The sequence below is a fragment of the Poecilia reticulata genome, chromosome 21 (genome assembly GCF_904066995.2).
Source record: "Poecilia reticulata chromosome 21, P_reticulata-male-v2, whole genome shotgun sequence".
Lineage (NCBI taxonomy): Eukaryota > Metazoa > Chordata > Actinopteri > Cyprinodontiformes > Poeciliidae > Poecilia > Poecilia reticulata.
The window spans coordinates 551,146-572,872 of NC_088850.1; the positions used below are offsets into that span (position 1 = coordinate 551,146).

General features: G+C 50.3%; 1 protein-coding gene across 6 annotated transcripts in view; it reads right to left on the bottom strand.

Annotated features, from left to right (window-relative positions):
• Window positions 1–4,217: 4,217 nt before the first annotated feature.
• The window catches only part of col12a1b (collagen, type XII, alpha 1b), a 104,175-nt gene continuing 86,665 nt past the window's right edge, over window positions 4,218–21,727 (bottom strand). For 5 of the 6 annotated variants that reach the window (XM_081602127.1, XM_081602125.1, XM_081602123.1 and 2 more), the window contains 24 exons: window positions 21,614–21,688; window positions 21,217–21,356; window positions 20,559–20,682; window positions 19,650–19,793; window positions 18,923–19,087; window positions 18,786–18,824; window positions 18,585–18,723; window positions 17,549–17,691; window positions 16,242–16,351; window positions 15,415–15,573; window positions 13,569–13,646; window positions 13,163–13,249; window positions 12,163–12,216; window positions 11,988–12,083; window positions 11,188–11,241; window positions 10,595–10,648; window positions 10,469–10,522; window positions 9,691–9,762; window positions 9,576–9,611; window positions 7,879–7,945; window positions 7,602–7,790; window positions 7,461–7,529; window positions 6,879–7,049; window positions 4,218–4,746 (listed from right to left, as the gene is read on the bottom strand). In XM_081602127.1, coding sequence (XP_081458253.1) covers window positions 4,646–4,746; window positions 6,879–7,049; window positions 7,461–7,529; window positions 7,602–7,790; window positions 7,879–7,945; window positions 9,576–9,611; window positions 9,691–9,762; window positions 10,469–10,522; window positions 10,595–10,648; window positions 11,188–11,241; window positions 11,988–12,083; window positions 12,163–12,216; window positions 13,163–13,249; window positions 13,569–13,646; window positions 15,415–15,573; window positions 16,242–16,351; window positions 17,549–17,691; window positions 18,585–18,723; window positions 18,786–18,824; window positions 18,923–19,087; window positions 19,650–19,793; window positions 20,559–20,682; window positions 21,217–21,356; window positions 21,614–21,688 — 2,420 coding nt within the window. In that variant the 3' untranslated portion in view covers window positions 4,218–4,645. Of the gene's footprint in view, window positions 6,558–6,878; window positions 7,050–7,460; window positions 7,530–7,601; window positions 7,791–7,878; window positions 7,946–9,575; window positions 9,612–9,690; window positions 9,763–10,468; window positions 10,523–10,594; window positions 10,649–11,187; window positions 11,242–11,987; window positions 12,084–12,162; window positions 12,217–13,162; window positions 13,250–13,568; window positions 13,647–15,414; window positions 15,574–16,241; window positions 16,352–17,548; window positions 17,692–18,584; window positions 18,724–18,785; window positions 18,825–18,922; window positions 19,088–19,649; window positions 19,794–20,558; window positions 20,683–21,216; window positions 21,357–21,613; window positions 21,689–21,727 lie in introns of all 6 variants that reach the window. The other variant, XM_081602126.1, reaches the window with a different exon arrangement.

A 21,727-nucleotide genomic window follows, 5' to 3' on the forward strand; every position in this document is an offset into this window, starting at 1 on the left:
ATTTAACTTTTACTCTGGTGCATAAATCACTTTTATCGGTTATTAAAACCAAGTATAGAAAATCAGAGATCAGCCAGGAAACGCCTCAACGTGTCCGCAGGGTCAAAGGTCGCAGCAGATATTTCTGAGCCTGTCCTGGAACAATATTTGTATAAGAACAAGCGTTGATGGGTCGCCGCCCTCCCCTTCGGCCTGTTCTCCTTCTCGCTCCCCAGCAGGTTCAGATCCAGGAAAACGAGTCGAGACTCGAAACGCTGATGATTCCCTGAAGGAAAACAAGTTTTCAGCAGATTCTCCTTTTATCCTTCCATCAGCTGACGGGGCATGATGCTGCCACCACCGTGCTCCTCTGTAGTTCAGGCTGTTCCAATAAAAACCAACTGAAACTCAAAGTCAGACGATTTTTATTGTAGAAATGATAAAAACATAGAATGAATAAATAAATCTGGACCAAAACAAAGTTATTTATTCTGAAGTGGAAAAGTTTCCACATAATTCATATTTCATGTTTGACCAGGAGAAAGCTGCAGTCTGGGCCCAGCAGAACCAGTAAGACCAGTGGCAGCTGCTCGGCGTGCGGCCAGCAGGGGGCAGCAGAGCTTTCTGGAGGATGGTTTTCATTTTCCATCTCCTGACTGCAGCGGAGGAAGAGGAGCAAGATGATGAAGACTTTTTCCACCAACACATTTCAGCTGGAGGCGAAAAGAGAAACCTGCAGCAGGAGGCAGCGCTGGCTGTGTGTGTGTGTGTGTGTGTGTGTGTGTGTGTGTGTGTGTGTGTGTGTGTGTGTGTGTGTGTGTGTGTGTGTGAGCCTCCCAGTCGGCTCTGTTTGATCCTCAGACCTGGACTGGTTTCCATCATCCCTCCATGACAGAAGGAATGCAGCAGCAGCTGCTGCTCTGGGTCAGAACCGGGTCCGGAACCAGCAGCTCGATTCTGTAGTTCAGGCTTCACGAAAAGCGTTCTGGTTGTCATGGCAACCAGATTGTTAATTTAAAAAATGTTTAGTAATATGTTTTCATTCTTTGATTCTTCCTGCTGTGATCAGAAAAGGAAAGCTGCAGTTTCCTCTGTTTCAGGCCGGAGCTACAGGATCAAAACAAGCTAATCGGGTTAGCTTGACCTTTTAGCATGTCGGCTCGCCCGTCTGATCACCAGAGCAGAAAGAGCTACAACACAGATAAACATTTAGCTAAGGAGTTTAAAAATACTTAGCCACTGATTTTGATGAATATTTAGCTAAGCATTTTTAGCTAGCAAGCTAAATACGTAGCCTGGTAGCTTTCTAGCTAGATATTTAGCTTCAAACTTTCTTTAGCTAAATATTCATCAACCTAAATATTTTGCTAACAACTGTTAGCAAAATGTTGTTTTTCCTCCTTTGGCAGATTATTGCCTTTAGGTTTTGACTGTAACTGTAAAAATGGCCGCCGTACGGTTAGGGTTGTCGTGACGGCGTGTAGCCATAATGTTTTGCCTGAGCCAACACCTTGCGGTCTCACAGCAGAACCGGCCCAGTCTGGAGGAAGGTGCAGCGACTGGGTCCAGTTAGCAAACTAAAGCTGTTTATTTCATAAATGAGGAACATTAAAGCTCTCAATCATCGTGGCCCGCGGCGCTGCCCGATCTGCGGCTCTGCTCACATTAAGCTGCCTTTGTTCTGCTAATTCAGAACAAATGAAGAGAAGCACTGAGACCCGGCAGGCGGACAGGAGGCGGAGCAGCGCTGGCTTCAGGCTGATCGGTTCTGACAGAGTTATTGGACCCACGATGAGCCAAGCTGCGGTGGAACCAAGCTTGTTGAGTAAATCTTGTTCTTTAGAGTCTCGGTTATGAAACCAGGCTGGTCCACCAGACAGATGTGTTCGCTTCTCCACATCTGGACCCAATGATTCAGCTCCTCATCCACCAACTCTGCTGCGTGTGGCTTCAGCAACCATTTGCTCTGATTCACAAAGCAAATAGCGAAGCTGCAGTAAACAGCCGACCTGTGAAGGTCACAGCCATGACCTTTAGTCCAGCCAAACATGGAACGTCAACATGACAGATGTTTGGAAAACATGAAACCAGCTGGTTGTAAAAGTTTCCGTCTTCAAACGAAGCTTCAGAATCGGATCCGACCCGGGAACACGGCCCGCTCCGCCAGACGGCTCCTAAACACCGAGCTTGTTCACCTAATATTTAGCTAATATTTACCTAATATTTAGCTAATATTTAGCTTTGTAAAGCTTTTTAGTTTGCCAGACAAATATTAGACTTTCTAGCTCAATATAACATCATAATTAGCTCTGCTGAAATGATACTAGCTAATGCTAAAGCACCAAGTTCAACTATGCTGACATCCCCATGTGTGGGGCAGAGCTATGCCAGCACGTCTTCTGCCTACATCTCCCAGAATGCTGTGCGGTTGTGGATCGGAGTTCAGTAAAGTACTGAATGTTCTATCAGTATTATCTATTAATATTGATCGTGTGTCTATATGGCTATTGATTTGTTGCCCAGCCCTAAAAGTTTCTTCAAAACGAACCTGAGGAAACAGAAGTGCTGCCTTAACAGCCTTTGCACACATTTCAAAATAAGAGCATGAACATAAATAAAGTCTACCTGAAGAATTAAAAACTTAAACACTCAACTGAAAGTTTACACAGCAGTAAATTCCATTGGGCCCTTGGAAGGGCCCAATGGAAGGGCCCAGTGTGAGGGCCCAATGGAAGGGCCCTCACCCCAAATGATTCTGATTCAAAGAGAAAAAAAAGAAATGAGTCTGAAAACTGGTGAGGAAGTGCAAATAATAAAACCCAACAGACCGGAACCCCACCAGGGATTTAAAAGCTCTCTGAACTTCAGGCTCATTCAGTCTGACTAAAGTCCTGGAAACTCATGAGACTAAATATTGAATAATGAAGGAAATATAACCCATTTCTCCCTCTTATGGCTGAATAACCCAAAGTATTGCTGTTAATTTTACAAACAGCAGCTGAAGTTTTACAGTAAGTTCTGTTTGGATCACTTCATTTCTGCTCAATAAAAACAACTTTCCTTGAATAAAAGTTAAACAAATTCGCTCATTATTTTACTGAATTTATGAACATTCAGAACCAGGAGACGTTAAAATCTGATCAACCTGAAACTTTGTCATGTTTTCATAATTCAGCTCATGTTTAAAGGTTTTAGCTTCCTTTCTGATTAGCTCAGTGAGACGTGTGGCCGCCGTCCTCCGGCCAGAGGGGGCGCTGCGTGCTGAAACCCACATGAGTGGCGGAGTGGAGACCGGAGCAGGGCTGTTAGCGGGGCTATTAGCCTCCAACCACCGCGTGGCTCATGAGCCAACCCCGAAGAAGAGACTTGACTTCCGCCCTGGAACCGCGTAAGCTGGCCGGCTCTTCGACCAGCCGGCCGCACAAGGTATTCACTTCCGCTACGCTCAAGACTTTATGGTTCACCCGTTTACGTGCTGCTTTCACAATAAAAGCGCACATCCGGTCCATGTTTGATAAATAAATAATGTATCGGAAATAACTGGGGACATGATGCAATGCTGAAAAAGTCCGTTTCCAGTGATTCCTCAGTGACAGAGGGACACATCTGGAGGGACACATCTGGAACACAACCAGCAAAGGTCAACCGGATCTGATGTATAATTTCAAAATAAAAGACCCCCCAATTTCCCGTGCTTATTGCTTATTATGGGATGGAAAACGGGTCAGAAACCAGAGTTAAAGCCATAAAGATCAAATTTAATAAATGTAATATTTTTATTGAAACTGGATGTTTAAAATGTTCATAAAGTTTTAATAATAAAAGACATTTTTATACATGAGGTTTTATTTTGATAGTTTTCAGTGAAATGTAATCGAGTCCTGAACTGCAGACATGAATAAAGAAACATCCAGCAGATAGAGTGCCTGCTGCTGGGAGCACTGGGAGCACTGGGAGACCATGACGACCATGTTACCATGACGACCCAGAGCTGCAGGAAGTCGGCTGAGGGTCCAGATCAGCTGGAGGCGAGAAGATCCAGAACATCCAACCAGAGAAGAACGGATAGCAGACAGAACCGTTCATCCATCCAGGATATTCTAATTTCTCCATGACTGGTTTTAAGAACCAGAGACTGATGGGTCAAACGGCGTCCGTCCTCTGCAGACAGACGTCCTGGACGTTTGTCCTCTGGACGTCCTGAGCTCTTTGTCTCATCAGGAACCACAAACTCCACATGAGATTTTCAGTAGTTTTATTGAAAAATGCCTCTTCCGTTTTCAGAAATAAATAAGAAAATACGGCTGTGGATTTCACAATCTGCAGCTGAACCAATAAAAAGTGATGCTGCGTCTGGAAGGTTCTGACTCGACCCGGTAGAACCACAGGACGGTGAAGCGGCAGAATGAAGGCAAACTGATAAATACTAAGATACACATGAGAGCCGAGTTATACTGGACCTGAAGCTTTAACTTCACTCTATGCAAATATGTTACAGGCAGGAAAACGGGAAGCTCACAGGGTTTACTGGGTTTACTGGGTTTACTGGTCCCAAGCAGAACCTCCTCCGGTTCTAAGAACTGGGTCAAACACTCGCCTCCTCCAGTGCCGACACCGCCGCGCCAAACAGTATTGACAAACACCTTCAGGCGTTCAGCTGCCGCTCTTATGACGTCAGCCTGTCAGACGGCGTTCTGGGCAGCGACCTCTTCCGGCGCTGGTTCTGGAGCAGCTGGTTCTCCTGGGGGGCGGCGCCGGCCCGGGTTCCTGCTCGGAGACGCTGCGTTGAGATTAACCAGGACAGACGACCGCACGCTCTGAGCATGCTCAGTTAGTAAGACGGCACAGGTTAGTCACAGCAGGGGGCGTGGCCACATGGAGAGGGGGCGTGGCCAATGCGTCTGACGGCGGCTAGCAGGGAGAGGTTCTGTTCTGGTTCTGATCCAGACTGGACTAAAACTGGACTCACTGACAGAACCGGAGTTCTGATTCAAACCGGACCCAACAAGAAATGGTTTCATCTGGGGGGAACCAAAACACCCAACAGCTTCAGAACCAGAACGGGTCCACTGGGCCTCAACCAGAACCATGTGAGCCCGCCTCACTGCTCTGACGGTCGGTTGCCTTGGTAACGCCACACAGAACCAACCGCTGGTCTGAATGTGGACCAGAACACATCCCGGTTCTGACAGTGAATCCGACTGTAACATCAGCAGCAGCTCTGGGTTCTGCCGGGTCGTCAGCAGGTCGGTTCTGGAGGTTTCCACTCCTGGACCGACCCTGGCCCTGCAGAACCTTCATGTTCTGGTACAGAACCTGGAATCAGAACCTCCGGTTGTTTGAAAACGGACCAGCGCGGCCTGGCAACCAACACAGAACCAGAACAGTTCTGTTCAGTCCGGATGATTGGACCAGATATTGATTCATCCCAAAAACTAGCAGTGGGCACACTTCTGCTAATGTGCTAATAGCAGAGCTAACTTTTTGTTTGCTAACTTTGAAAATGTTTAGCGCACTTAGCTTCCCTCGTTTAGACATTTATGCCCTTATTTTGAAGGGGCTAAATGCTGTTTACCCAACAGTCTCATTTCCTCTTGGCGCATTTGAAGTTAGCATTTTAGCACTAGCTTCTAGTAAATACCTTGTCAGTACAGCAAATTAGCATTAGTGGAAGTAAGGTTATTGTTTTAATGCTTAAGTGTTAGCATTAGCTTAATCTAAATACTCTGTTGCTAAAGTGCTATAGCATTAGCTGAACTAATGTTTACAATTAGTGTTTTAGAGTCAAGCATTAGCTTTAGTTTAATACTATACTGGTTTAGCGCTTTAGCATTAGCGGAAATAATAGTTTTGCATTATTGCTTTAGGGTTAGCATTAGCGTTGGATAAATATGATATCAAGATAGCGCGTCACTGTTAGCGTAGCTAATATTTATGATTAGTGCTTCAGGATTAGCATAGCTTTCACTAAGTACCTCATTAGTAAAGTGCCTTAGCGTTAGCAGACGTAATGGTTTGACTGAGTGTTTAGAGCTGGGCGGCTAACGTTTTAGTTAGCGTTATGCACTTCTTCTAAAAATAACCCAGAAAGTTTGAGTCAATATCCAGAATTTTTGTCCTTCCAACAGATTTTCATTTAGTGCGGATGAGCTGTCAGATGCAGAGGCCACGCCCCCTGCAGGTATTAGTCAGGTGACCTGATCACACAGATTGAAGCGGAGTTGGTTACTGACAGAAACCCAGTTTAGGAGAACACAGAGGAAAGGTTCTGTGGATGGAGAGGAACCGGACCCTCCGGGGTCGCAGAGGAGCGGTGCCGGGTTACGAGTTAAAGCCGGGTTCAGGACGACCCGCCTCTGTTAATCCACCTCTGTTAGTATGGGCTGCGGTTCTGCTCATGCTCCTCCACTGAGCCGGGCGGGTCGGTGGTACCGGCGCCGCTGCGGTTAGTACGGCTCCCCTCGCTGCTGGTTAAGTGTTTCCGGTGGCGGTTTCCTCTAAGCGGTTCTAACAGTGTTTGTTCTGGCAGTCAGTGAAAGCAGCACAGGCGGCATTACAAGGCTAATTATACGGTGAACCTGAAACGGGCCAGACAGGATGGACCGGGTCAGAACCATCAGCTCAACACATGCACAAATGCTCAGAGTCTGGGTCCAGGTTCCGACCCGCCGGCTGCATGGGCGGGGCTTCGGACCGGACCGTCATTCAGAGGTTCTGCTGCTCCAGAATGGGTCAGAACCATTTCAGAACCGGTCAGGACGGGTCCAGTGAGGGTCAGAATTGAACTGGAACTGAACTGGGTCTGTGACCCGGTTCTGTGGTGTGGTTCTGATCCACTCCTGGACCCAGACTCGTCACCAGAGGATCGTTCCCACATCCCCATTCCTCCTCCTACGTACCTATGTATCCCTGGCCGTTGTAGGGAATCCCCACGCACTGCGAGGAGTCGCAGTAGCCGGGGGGCCCCGGGGGGCCGCGGGCCCCGGCGTAACCCGGACGTCCCGGGGGGCCGCGGGGCCCGGGGGAGCCTGAGGGGCCCGGGGTCCCGGTCCGACTCTCTCCTGGAGGACCTGGGGGTCAGAGTTCAGGTCAAACACTTCCTGGTTCTGTTTGGTTAGGAACAGGAGCATTTCCTGCCTCATTAGACAATAAAAGCCTCTGGTCAGTCATCCTGTCTGCTTTTCAAAATAAAAGCTACTGAGCTTTTATATAAATATTTCATTAGGATTTTGTTTGCTAAAGTTTTATCAATATTCTATAGAGAATAATTTATCCTTCCACAGAAAAATATACCTTCAAAATAAAAGCCTGATGGTATATAACATAATTAAAACCGGTCAGTGACTTTAGCCTTTCAAAATAAAAGTGTCATCTTAAAACATAAAATGAAAACAGATGTTTTTAATGATTCAGATACTTTTCAAAATAAAAGCTTTGCCTCCTTCCTGGTTCAGTTTTTACATAAACACTGATGCTGGTACCTGGCGGCCCTCGGGGTCCTTTCTGTCCGACTCCTGGGACTCCGCGGTCGCCCTTTTCTCCTGCGGGACCTGAACACACCGCGGGTCACATGTTGAGCCGTCCTCACCGGGTTCCGGTTCCGGTTCCGGCTCCGGACCTACCTCTCTCGCCCTGCTGGCCGGGTTGGCCCGGGCTGCCGGGGAACCCGTTCCTGCCTCCGGCACCGGGCTCCCCGCGGGGCCCCTGCCTGCCCGGCGGCCCTGGCGGCCCCGGGGGGCCCGGGCTGCTGCTGCTGCGGTAGTTCTCGTTGGGGATCTGGTTCAGCATGGTGTTGACCCGGCTCATCTGGTCTGAAACACAACAGGGAGTGTTCCTGAGCAGAACCGGCGGGGAGCGACGCTTAGCGTAGCGTAGCATAGCTTAGCGGCGGCTACGTACCGCTGACCAGCTGCGAGCAGACCTGGCGGGCGATGGAGCGCATCATGTTCTGGGGGGCGAAGTCGCCCTGCGGCAACACAGAGCAGCCGACTTAGAGTCTGATAAAATCACCATGACGACATGCTGGTGACGTTAGCAAGCTTCCTGCTACATGACGTATGCTAGTTACTACAGCAGAACGAGTAACCTTCAGCCTGTTGGGCCAGAGCGCGTTGAAACAGAAGACAACAGAAACAATGAATACATGAAGATGAACAAACTGAGGAAGAGGAGCGAAACGGAACAAAATCCCAAGACGACAAAGATTTCTTCTGATTGCAGCTTCCTAATCGAGAAAATGGCTAACTGTTCTGCTACATAGCACCTACTGACGGCACTAAACGACCTCGATCTTTTTACTCAGGTGTTTTTACAGTTTAAATAAACGTTAATCAACAAAAGTTGTTAACTTATCATGGCTCCTGCTAACGGTGTTAGCTCTACGGCTAGTGCTAACGGTGTTAGCTCTACGGCTCCTGCTAAGGGTGTTAGCTCTACGGCTAGTGCTAACGGTGTTAGCTCTACGGCTAGTGCTAACAGTGTTAGCTCTATGGCTCCTGCTAACGGTGTTAGCTCTACGGCTAGTGCTAACGGTGTTAGCTCTACGGCTCCTGCTAACGGTGTTAGCTCTACGGCTAGTGCTAACAGTGTTAGCTCTACGGCTCCTGCTAACGGTGTTAGCTCTACGCCTCCTGCTAACGGTGTTAGCTCTACGTCTCCTGCTAAGGGTGTTAGCTCTACGGCTCCTGCTAATGGTGTTAGCTCTACGCCTCCTGCTAAAGGTGTTAGCTCTACGCCTCCTGCTAACGGTGTTAGCTCTACGGCTCCTGCTAACGGTGTTAGCTCTACGGCTAGTGCTAAGGGTGTTAGCTCTACGGCTAGTGCTAACGGTGTTAGCTCTACGGCTAGTGCTAACAGTGTTAGCTCTATGGCTCCTGCTAACGGTGTTAGCTCTACGGCTAGTGCTAACGGTGTTAGCTCTACGGCTCCTGCTAACGGTGTTAGCTCTACGGCTAGTGCTAACAGTGTTAGCTCTACGGCTCCTGCTAACGGTGTTAGCTCTACGTCTCCTGCTAAGGGTGTTAGCTCTACGGCTCCTGCTAATGGTGTTAGCTCTACGGCTCCTGCTAAAGGTGTTAGCTCTACGCCTCCTGCTAACGGTGTTAGCTCTACGTCTCCTGCTAAGGGTGTTAGCTCTACGGCTCCTGCTAATGGTGTTAGCTCTACGGCTCCTGCTAAAGGTGTTAGCTCTACGCCTCCTGCTAACGGTGTTAGCTCTACGGCTCCTGCTAACGGTGTTAGCTCTACGGCTAGTGCTAACAGTGTTAGCTCTACGGCTCCTGCTAACGGTGTTAGCTCTACGGCTCCTGCTAAGGGTGTTAGCTCTACGCCTCCTGCTAACGGTGTTAGCTCTACGGCTTCTGCTAACGGTGTTAGCTCTACGGCTAGTGCTAACGGTGTTAGCTCTACAGCTCCTGTTAGCTAACGGTGTGATGTGAGCTTGTTTTTTGCTAACGTCGTGTTTAACGGCAGTTTCCCTGGATGTTTTTGTGCCTCCAGTCCATTATAAGCGACCAGCGTTAACGTCCCAGCATGCATTGCGCAGGTGAACAGTAAATAAAGAAATGGGATCGTCAGCTGGAGACGATCGGACTCACCCGCTCTCCTTTGTCTCCTTTTGGACCGACGGCTCCCTGGAAGCAGAACAGAACCAGAACATTTGGACCTTCAGCAGCAGAACTCCAGAAATGTTCTGAGATTCCCAACACTCACCGGGGGGCCAAGGTCCCCGGGGTTCCCAGGCTGTCCTGAAGGGCCTTGAATTCCTGGAGTTCCTGGAGGGCCCTGCAAGGAAATACACAGAGGTCAGGTCCAGTAGGTCCAGTAGGTCCAGTGGGTCCAGTAGGTCCAGTGGGTCCAGCAGGTCCAGTGGGTCCAGTGGGTCCAGTAGGTCCAGTGGGTCCAGCAGGTCCAGCAGGTCCAGTGGGTCCAGTGGGTCCAGTGGGTCCAGTAGGTCCAGTAGGTCCAGTAGGTCCAGTGGGTCCAGTAGGTCCAGTAGGTCCAGTGGGTCCAGTAGGTCCAGTGGGTCCAGTGGGTCCAGTGGGTCCAGTGGGTCCAGTAGGTCCAGTGGGTCCAGTGGGTCCAGTAGGTCCAGTGGGTCCAGTGGGTCCAGCGGGTCCAGTAGGTCCAGTGGGTCCAGCAGGTCCAGTAGGTCCAGTGGGTCCAGTAGGTCCAGTGGGTCCAGCAGGTCCAGTGGGTCCAGTGGGTCCAGTAGGTCCAGTGGGTCCAGCAGGTCCAGCAGGTCCAGTGGGTCCAGTGGGTCCAGTGGGTCCAGTAGGTCCAGTAGGTCCAGTAGGTCCAGTGGGTCCAGTAGGTCCAGTAGGTCCAGTGGGTCCAGTGGGTCCAGTGGGTCCAGTGGGTCCAGTGGGTCCAGTGGGTCCAGTAGGTCCAGTGGGTCCAGTGGGTCCAGTAGGTCCAGTGGGTCCAGTGGGTCCAGCGGGTCCAGTGGGTCCAGTAGGTCCAGTGGGTCCAGAACCTTCGGCGGTCTCACCATGGGTCCTGGTGGTCCTCTGGGCCCGGTTGGTCCCTCCTTTCCTGAAGGTCCCTGGAAACAGGAGAACCTGTTCAGAACCAGAACTTCCTGTGTTCTGACAGAACCGAGCCGCTCAGCACTCACCCTCACTCCAGAAGGTCCGACGGGTCCGATGGGACCGACGGCACCAGGAGAACCCTGCAGAACCGGAGAACAAGTTGAAGTTCTGCTGTCCAGACCCACAGGTGTTGGACAGCACATCTGGACCCGGAACCGGGTCGTTTGTCAGAACTCTGCAGTTCCCACGGTAACCAGCGGCGGCGCTACAGTTCCCATGGTAACCAGCGGAGGCGAAGATTCTAAACAGGAAGTGCGCTCCTACACTAACAACAAACTTTGACCCAATAAGAATAACTGATCAAATCTATCATAAATTTAGTAATAACAATAATAACAATGATAATAACAATGATAATAACTATAATAATAATAATAATAACTATAATAATAATAACTATAATAATAATTCTCTCTATATTTATAACAAAAACTTAAACTTTAAAAGCCCAGCTGACCCGGTTCCGGTTCTGCTGCGCCTCAGAACATTCTGGACCTGGCCAGGGAATCCGTCACACTCTGGGTGTGGTCCGGTCCAGATCCTGCCCGGATCCGGTCCGGTTGTCAGAGCATGAGTTTTATCTGCTTCCGGTCCAGAACCGGAGCAGAACCGGGCTTACCTTCTGACCCGGCAGGCCGGAGTCTCCGGGGTCTCCCTTCGGTCCCGGCCGGCCCTGAGGAGGAGAGCAGAGGGAGTCGGATCAGAACCGCCCGGTTCACTGACAGCAGGACCCGTCCGGTTCTGATCCAGCTTCAATCCCGATCCCCTGAATTCTGGTAGTTGTGGTTCTACAGATCCGGAGGATTCTGCTGCTGCAGTCGGATCAGAACCGGTTTCTCCCAGAGTTCCAGCAGGGAACGCTGGGAATTTCCTGATTAACTTCTCATCAGGAACGTTCCTCAGGTTTGGATCGGATCCACTTCATCCCAGTCAGTCCGACCCAGTCAGTCCGACCCGGTCAGTCCGACCCGGTCCGGTCAGGAGTATGACGACCTCGTCCCGAAAAACTCGATTCATGATCAAACTGACAATTACAAAGTAAATCCCTCTGAGTCTGACAGAGGCGGTTCTGGTTCTGGTTCTGAAGTTAACCTCCGGCATCATGAAGATCCGATCCTCTGGAAACCGGTCGGGTTTAAACGATTCGGACCAGCATGGAGGAGAGTCTGCTGCCTGCAGTTAGTGGAAGGAAAAACTGCCAGCAGGACAAATCAGCACCTTCTGGACCGGGTCAGAACCGACAGACCGGGTCAGAACCGACAGACCGGGTCAGAACCGACAGACCGGGTCAGAACCGATTGGGTCAGAACCGATTGGGTCAGAACCGACCGAGGGGTTTATGGCCACAGTAAAGAATCTTCTTCCTCTTCGGTTTCATGTTAAGATCTGGCAGGAAGTTGAGGTGAGAGTCGGACTTACGGCCTCTCCAGGGATGGACATGCCGCTGGGTCCCTGGGGGCCGGGCAGACCCATGGGCCCCGGGGGTCCGATGGTTCCTGGCGGCCCCGCCGGCCCCTGAGGCACAGAGAGCAGTGAAGCATGTAACGAGTGGAGCGTCCAGCAGCGGAGAGGATCTTTGATCAGAGAAACTCACCGGAGCTCCGGCTTCACCTCGTTCACCTCGGGGCCCCTTACTGCCGGGAGCGCCCTGCGGGGACAGAGAGCGAGCTGCAGCAGCAGGCCAGGCTGCTGCAGCAGGAGGCCAGGCTGCTGCTGCAGGAGGCCAGGCTGCTGCAGCAGGAGGCCAGGCTGCAGCAGCAGGCCAGGCTGCTGCAGCAGGAGGCCAGGCTGCTGCAGCAGCAGGCCAGGCTGCTGCAGCAGCCTGGCCTGCTGCTGCAGCAGCCTGGCCTCCTGCTGCAGCAGCAGGCCAGGCTGCTGCAGCAGGAGGCCAGGCTGCTGCTGCAGGAGGCCAGGCTGCTGCAGCAGGAGGCCAGGCTGCAGCAGCAGGCCAGGCTGCTGCAGCAGGAGGCCAGGCTGCTGCAGCAGCAGGCCAGGCTGCTGCAGCAGGAGGCCAGGCTGCTGCAGGCCAGGCTGCTGCTGCAGGAGGCCAGGCTGCTGCAGCAGGAGGCCAGGCTGCTGCAGGCCAGGCTGCTGCAGCAGGAGGCCAGGCTGCTGCTGCAGCAGGAGGCCAGGCTGCTGCAGCAGGAGGCCAGGCTGCTGCAGCAGGAGGCCAGGCTGCTGCAGCAGGAGGCCAGGCTGCTGCAGCAGGAGGCCAGGCTGCTGCAGCAACACAATGCAACAACCTGCTGCAGCAGCAGGTTGTTGCATCATGTGAAAGTGGACGGAGCGGACTGGAATCATGCCATGAACACATGAATGATGCAACACACAGACATGTTGCAGCAACCAGAGTTGCAGCAACCAGTGGCAACATGTTGCAGCAACCAGAGTTGCAGCAACCAGAGGCAACATGTTGCCAGTCAGAAGTTGCAGCAACCAGAGTTGCAGCATGTTGCGGCTGCGTTTCTTAGCTCCTGTTCTGCCTCCTTGTGTTCGCATCATCAGTTCCGGTCCGATTCCGGAGTCTCCAGAACCGCCGGTACCAGATCGGCGGTTCTGCCGGGTTTGTGAACCGGGCCTGAGCGCTGACTCACCACCGGCCCCTGGGGGCCCGGCTGGCCGCTGGCCTCCGACGTGCAGGTGCAGGCGTTGGGCAGGGCGGGGCACTTCAGCTCGTCTCTCTGCAGGACACACACAGGTCAAAGGTCAACGGAGGGAACTGGTACCAAACCGCCTACAGTTCTGGTTCTGAACCGGAAGCAGAACTAATCAGAGTTCTGAGAGGAAGCTGCTAAAAGTCGATGGAAAGTTTAGTGGAGGGAAAACGTGTTGCAGCCTGATCAGATCAGCACTGCTGGGTTTACATGAATCAACTGTAGCTGCTTCTTTCAGAAAATCTTCAGGCTGAGCTGCAGTTTTTCCTTCCGCCACGTTTTCCTGTGAAACTCTCAGAAGCTCTGGAGACTCCAGACAAACATGTGGGGCGCCTGGGACTCTCACCATGGAGGGCAGGTCGCAGCAGCGGTCCCGGCTGGTCCAGGCCAGGTTGCAGACGATGTCAAACATCTGGAGCTGGAACTGAGGAGGGAACAGCAGAACATGATGCTGGACACGGTTCTGATCCGAAAACAGGAGGCAGCAGCAGGTCTGGATCCAGTTACTGCAGCCTGTGATGCTGCTGCTTCCTGTGGTTTATTACACATATATTATTATTATTTATTACACATTATTATGACTTATTTTATATTATTATTATTTATTACACATTATTATGATTTATTCAACATTATTATGATTTATTATACATTATTATGATTTACTATACATTATTATGATTTATTATACATTATTATGATTTATTCTACATTATTATGATTTATTCAACATTATTATGATTTATTATACATTATTATGATTTATTCTACATTATTATGATTTATTCAACATTATTATAATTTATTATACATTATTATGATTTATTCTACATTATTATGATTTATTCAACATTATTATGATTTATTCTACATTATTATGATTTATTCAACATTATTATAATTTATTATACATTATTATGATTTATTCTACATTATTATGATTTATTCTACATTATTATGATTTATTCAACATTATTATAATTTATTATACATTATTATGATTTACTATACATTATTATGATTTATTATACATTATTATGATTTATTCTACATTATTATGATTTATTCAACATTATTATGATTTATTCAACATTATTATAATTTATTATACATTATTATGATTTATTCTACATTATTATGATTTATTCAACATTATTATGATTTATTCAACATTATTATAATTTATTATACATTATTATGATTTATTCTACATTATTATGATTTATTCAACATTATTATAATTTATTATACATTATTATGATTTATTCTACATTATTATGATTTATTCAACATTATTATGATTTATTCAACATTATTATAATTTATTATACATTATTATGATTTATTCTACATTATTATGATTTATTCAACATTATTATAATTTATTATACATTATTATGATTTATTCTACATTATTATGACTTATTCTACATTATTATGATTTATTCAACATTATTATAATTTATTATACATTATTATGATTTACTATACATTATTATGATTTATTATACATTATTATGATTTATTCTACATTATTATGATTTATTCAACATTATTATGATTTATTCAACATTATTATAATTTATTATACATTATTATGATTTATTCTACATTATTATGATTTATTCAACATTATTATGATTTATTCAACATTATTATAATTTATTATACATTATTATGATTTATTCTACATTATTATGATTTATTCAACATTATTATGATTTATTCAACATTATTATAATTTATTATACATTATTATGATTTATTCTACATTATTATGATTTATTATACATTATTATGATTTATTCTACATTATTATGATTTATTACACATTATTATCATTTATTCTACATTATTATGATTTATTACACATTATTATCATTTATTCTACATTATTATGATTTATTACACATTATTATCATTTATTCTACATTATTATGATTTATTCTACATTATTATGATTTATTATACATTATTATGATTTATTTCATATTATGATTTATTACACATTATTATGATTTATTCTACATTATTATGACTTATTATACATTATTATGATTTATTTCATATCTCCTGTACTGGTGATGATCTGTCTGGTATTTTGTCGTATGTCTCCAGACCGTTGGGGATGAAATGATTTAACGTGTCTGGATCCAGGGTTCCTGGTGGTGGTTCGGGGGCCGCTGACTCACCGTGGCAGACTGGCCCTTGGACCCGATGGACTTGGCCATCTTGCCCAGAACCTGGTACCCGTCTCTGGACACGTTGCCGGCTGCCTTTGTCTTCTTCTCTTCCACTTCCTGGCAGTCGACCTTCAGCTTCACGCTGCTGGAGGAAACCAGGATGTGGAGCTGAGGGAGAAGAACACGGGTCAGTGGGCCTTATGGGCCCGGTTCTGGTTCTGGGCCCGGTTCTGGTTCACATGTCAGAGTAAAACACCTCCATCTCTGTGAGAACATCTAATGGTTCGAACCCCCAGAGATCAGAACCGGGCCTGAGCTCCAGAACCTGAGCCCGGGTCTAAACACAGATAGGATCACACTGACAGTGTCTCACTCGGACTGATTTACAGGAAACATGGATCAAGGTTTCCTGGAAAACCCCGACTGAACCAGAACAAACGAGGAACCGAGTCCAGAACTTTGATCTGAGATCAGAAAAACCTGGTGCAGCGTAGAAGCAGAGGACAACCGGGCCGGGTCGCCTGCTCTCCAGAACCGCCCCTGTGTTTACTGGACCCGTTTCACAGGTGGCGCCGCTGGAATCCCAAACATCCTGTCGGTTATTTACTGCTCACTTCCTGCAGCACAATGGCAGCAGGAAGTGGCGCCTGGCCAGTTCCTTAATATCAAAACCAAGATATTAAGAAATCCGATTTGGAGGCAGGAAGTGGCTGACTGACCATCGCTGCTGTGTGTTTATTACTAACCGTCATGAAGTCACACATGAAGCCTTTAGCAGCCACTCTGACATCTAACGAATAAACCAAACGGTTTCTAGATTTCTGGGAACGGCTTACCTTGTGGAAGCTGCCATGGAAGATCTTCTTCACCAGGCTGTGGTCAAACGTGGCTCTCTGGATTTCTCCGGTTTCGTCCTTATTGTAGAACGAAATGGTCTGAGCAGAACCTGGAGGAGAGAGAAGAACTGTTCAGAACCAAAAGCACTGTTCAAATCAGAGACAGAAGAACTGTTCAAGATACAAAATCTGGTCAGAATAAAGAATATGTTCAGTCAGATGTCAAAAAGATATTAAGGAATCTGATACGTTTTAACTGGAAGCAAGGAGGATCAACTGGAGCTTTATGAGCGCCACTAGCATAGCATCGCTAGCTGAGCACTGCTGGCATAGCATCACCATAGTAACACTGCTAGAATAGCGTCATTAGCATAGTGTTGCTAGCATAGCATCACTAGCGAAGCAACACTAGTTGAGCGCAGCTAGCGAAGCATCACCATAGTAACTTCACCATTGTAGTGCTGCCATGACATCATGAGGCTGTTTACCAACGCTGCTCTGCTGGTTCTGAAGCTCGGCAGATTCGCCCTGCGTTGCCCTGAGATACCGTGTTGCCCTGCATGGCCCTGCATTGCCCTCGTTGCCCTGAGTTTCCCTGTTACCCTGCATTGCCCTGGATGGCCCTCGTTGCCCTGCATTCTCCTGCATTGCCCTGAGTTACCCCGCATTGCCCCACATTGCCCCACGTTGCCCTGCATTGCACCACGTTGCCCTGCATTGCCCCACGTTGCCCTGCATTGCCCCACGTTGCCCTGCATTGCCCCACATTGCCCTTGTTGCTCTGCATTGCCCCACGTTGCCCTGCATTGCCCCACGTTGCCCTGCATTGCCCCACGTTGCCTTGCATTGCCCCACGTTGCCCTGCCTTGCCCCACGCTGCCCTGCCTTGCCCCACGCTGCCCTTGTTGCCCCACGCTGCCCTTGTTGCCTCACGTTGCCCTGCATTGCCCCACATTTCCCCGCGTTGCCCTGCATTGCCCCACGTTGCCCTTGTTGCCTCACGTTGCCCTGCATTGCCCCACGTTGCCCCACGTTGCCCTGCATTGCCCCACGTTGCCCCACGTTGCCCTGCATTGCCCCACATTGCCCTTGTTGCCCCACGTTGCCCTGCATTGCCCCACGCTGCCCTTGTTGCCCCACATTTCCCCGCGTTGCCCTGCATTGCCCCACGTTGCCCTTGTTGCCTCACGTTGCCCTGCATTGCCCCACGTTGCCCTGCCTTGCCCCACGCTGCCCTTGTTGCCCCACGCTGCCCTTGTTGCCCCACATTGCCCCCGTTGCCCTGCAGCACGCGGCGGCCGACTCACCGTCCACGGTGACCCCGGTCTCAGGCTTGTGGTCCTTGGAGGAGAGCTGCCAGAGGTCAAAGGGCTCGGCGGGCGAGTCGGGCAGCAGGCGCAGCATCAGGATGATGGTGTAGGTGGCAGGCAGGCCGTCTGGGTGCAGCTCTCTGCTCAGGAAACATGGAGCTGAAACTAGAAGCTGCCATAGAGTCGCTAAGTTATGTGGGGTTCCCCAGGGCTCAGTGCAGGGACTGCTCTCTTTTCTATAAGCCGCCCCTGTTAGCGCTGAGATCCGTTTCCATGACTACCATATTATGATGTCACACGGTGCCTCTGAACCAGCCAATCACTGAACAGACACAACAAACCAATGAAGGGGAGCCAGATCAGGATGACCTCTGACCTCCACAGACAGGAAGAAAGTCGACCTGGAGAACATCCAGAAAACACAACATAGATCTGCTGCTGCTGGGAGCCCTCAGGTCCGCTGGTTCTGGTTCTGTCTGCATCCAGAACCGGAACCAGAACCCTCAGGTCCGCTGGTTCTGGGGAACCAGAACCCTCAGGTCCGCTGGTTCTGGTTCTGTCTGCATCCAGAACCGGAACCAGAACCCTCAGGTCCGCTGGTTCTGGTTCAGTTCTGCATCCAGAACCAGAACCAGACCTTCAGGTCCTCAGGTCCTCCGGTTCTGGTTCTGCATCCAGAACCGGACCCCTCCGGATGGAGAAGCAGCGTTCAGCTTCTAGCAGCATAAATCTGGACCAGAACCGGAACCAGAACCCTCAGGTCCTCTGGTTCTGGTTCTGCATGGAACCCTCAGGTCCGCTGGTTCTGGTTCTGTTCTGCATCCAGAACCGGAACCAGAACCCTCAGGTCCGCTGGTTCTGGTTCTGTTCTGCATCCAGAACCAGAACCAGACCTTCAGGTCCTCAGGTCCTCCGGTTCTGGTTCTGCATCCAGAACCGGACCCCTCCGGATGGAGAAGCAGCGTTCAGCTTGTAGCAGCATGAATCTGGACCAGAACCAGTGAGCGGGCCCGGCGGCCCGGCTGGGACTCACGCGCTGGGCTGGGTCAGGAAGGCGTTGCGGTGCAGCCGGTACGCCGTGTAGCTGTTGAAGGAGCCGGGCTCCATGGAGACGCCGGGGACGGAGCTGTAGGTCTTCTCCGTCAGGTTGAAGGCCTCCAGCATCCTGAACCCTGAGGAAGAGGAGGAGGATGAGGAGAGGTCCGGGTTCTGACCCGGTCCCACCTGAACTCACCAGGTGAGGTGAAGCCGTTGAGGTAGATGAGCGGACAGGCTGCGGAGGGAACAGAGCGGTCATTGGGGATCGGTTTCAGGGCGCGCGGCGGGAAGCTCGCTGACAGGAAGTGGGCGCGCGGCGGGAAGCTCACTGACAGGAAGTGGACGTCTCGCAGATGAAGGTGATGAGGTTCTCCCTGATGGAGTCGAAGGCGTCGAAGTCGTCCACCACGAACACGTGCCTGTCGCTGGGCTGGCTGCCGATCTGCTGCAGCTCCACGAAGTCCACGTCCGCCACGCCGATGGCGAACACGCTGTAGCCTGGGGAGAGGCTCGGGTCAGAGGCTTGGGTCAGAACCACGGGTCAGAACCAGAACCTCAGAGGCTCGGGTCAGAACCAGAACCTCAGAGGCTCGGGTCAGAGGCTCGGGTCAGAACCATGGGTCAGAACCAGAGCCTCAGAGGCTCGGGTCAGAGGCTCGGGTCAGAACCAGAACCTCAGAGGCTCGGGTCAGAACCAGAACCTCAGAGGCTCGGGTCAGAACCAGAACCTCAGAGGCTCGGGTCAGAGGCTCGGGTCAGAACCATGGGTCAGAACCAGAACCTCAGAGGCTCGGGTCAGAGGCTCGGGTCAGAGGCTCGGGTCAGAACCATGGGTCAGAACCAGAACCTCAGAGGCTCGGGTCAGAACCAGAACCTCAGAGGCTCGGGTCAGAGGCTCGGGTCAGAACCAGAACCTCAGAGGCTCGGGTCAGAGGCTCGGGTCAGAACCAGAACCTCAGAGGCTCGGGTCAGAACCATGGGTCAGAACCAGAGCCTCACTGGTTTCCGTCTCCAACATCTGGACCGGCCTCAGGTCACAGGGATCCTGTGCTGCAGTTACCTGCGTGCTGCAGCAGGGCGGCGCTCTTCTTCACCTCGTCCTGAGATCGGCCGTCTGTAATGGCCGCCACCACCTTGGGGACGTTCCTCCGCATCCCGTTGTCCACCGAGAAGGCCTTCTCATAGGTGTGCTTCAGCGCCTCACCTGTTCACAGGTCAGAGAGGGAGGCTGGACAGGGACCGGGACCGGACCAGGACCGGACCAGGACCAGATCGGACCGGACCGGGACCGGACCGGGATATGGACCGGGCCGAGACAGGGACCAGACCGGACCAGGACCGGACCGGGCCGAGACAGGGACCAGACCGGACCAGGACCGGACCAGGACCGGACCGGACCAGGACCGGACCGGACCGGACCAGGACCGGGCCGGGACAGGGACCAGACCGGACCAGGACCGGACCAGACCAGGACCGGACCAGGACCGGACCAGACCAGGACCAGACCAGGACTGGACCAGACCAGGACCGGACCGGACCGGACCAGGACCGGATCGGACCAGGACCGGATCGGACCAGGACCGGATCGGACCAGGACTGGACCAGGACCAGACCAGGACCGGACCGGACCGGACCAGGACCAGACCAGACCAGGACCGGACCAGACCAGGACCAGACCAGGACCGGACCGGACCAGGACCGGACCAGGACCGGACCAGACCAGGACCGGACCAGACCAGGACCGGACCAGACCAGGACCGGACCAGGACCGGACCAGGACCGGACCGGACCAGGACCGGACCGGACCGGACCGGACCAGACCAGGACCGGACCGGACCAGGACCGGACCAGGACCGGACCAGACCAGGACCGGACCAGGACCAGACCAGGACCAGACCAGGACCGGACCAGACCAGGACCGGACCGGACCGGACCGGACCAGGACCAGACCAGAACCATCCAAACACACCTGTCTTGGTGTTTCCTCCTCGGTAGCGGATGTGATGCACCGCTGCCATGGCGACGCCTTTGTCTGCGTAGGAGTTGAGCTTGAACTCGGTCTTTGAGCCGTCGCTGTACTGAACGAAGGAAACCTGGAAGAGGAGCAGCTTCATCAGAACATCCGGATTAATCTGGATTAATCCGGATTAACTAATCTGCATTAATCCAGATTCTCCGAGACGGAGGTCCAGTATAAACTAAACACGGCCGGTTCTGTTTTACAGGGAGTGAAAAGCAAACCTTCTGCTTCTCATCACATCGCAGCAACAATTAAAATTAATTCAACAGAAATGTTTTGAGTGAACATGTGACAGAGGGATCGCTGTATTAAAATGGAAAGTTGAGTGGAAGGAAAATCTGTGCAGTCTGAAGCTTTACCGTTTAAAGTGTGATTATTTTACAGGACCAAAGATTAAAATAGTGAGAAAAGAAAAGAGTCAGATTCTTGTTAGCGGCTCTAATCGGACCGATTATCTTTAATAAATAAATAAAAAAATTGCTTTGATTGAATCTTTATGTGAAAATCATTTGTGTAAAAATCTAATAATCTCCTTTATTTTAAATATAAATAATCTGCAAATGATTCATCAATGGCTTTCAGATGAATGATGACGTTGAACTTTGACCTGCATCCCTGACGGTCCGACGACGTCGAAGGCGGCGATGATGCTGGAGACGAAGTGGATGACCTTGGAGAAGCTCTCCTCCCCGATGCTCCAGGAGCCGTCGATGACGAACACGACGTCTGCTTTGGCTCCTTTACACACTGCACACACACACCAGACAAAGCTCAACGCACGCAGCCAGAACTCTGGCCCGGTTCTTCTGGTTCTGACCCATCAGAGCCTCTTGACCTCGACAGACTTCAGGAATGTTTGAGTCTGAACAGGAAGTAGAGGCGGATGTTCGTGCTGCTGCTTCCTCCCGTCTAGCCTAGAGTAACATACTGTTTACTCGTGATGTTTCCTCTCTGCGGATCAGAACCGCTTCCATCCAGGTGAACTCTCTCTGCTGCAGACTCACCTGCCCATCCAGGTGGGATGGTGGGGGGCGGCGTCGGGGTCGGGGGCAGAGTCGGAACCGGAGTCGGCTTCACCACTGAGAGCAAACACAACATGTGATCAATGAACCAGAACC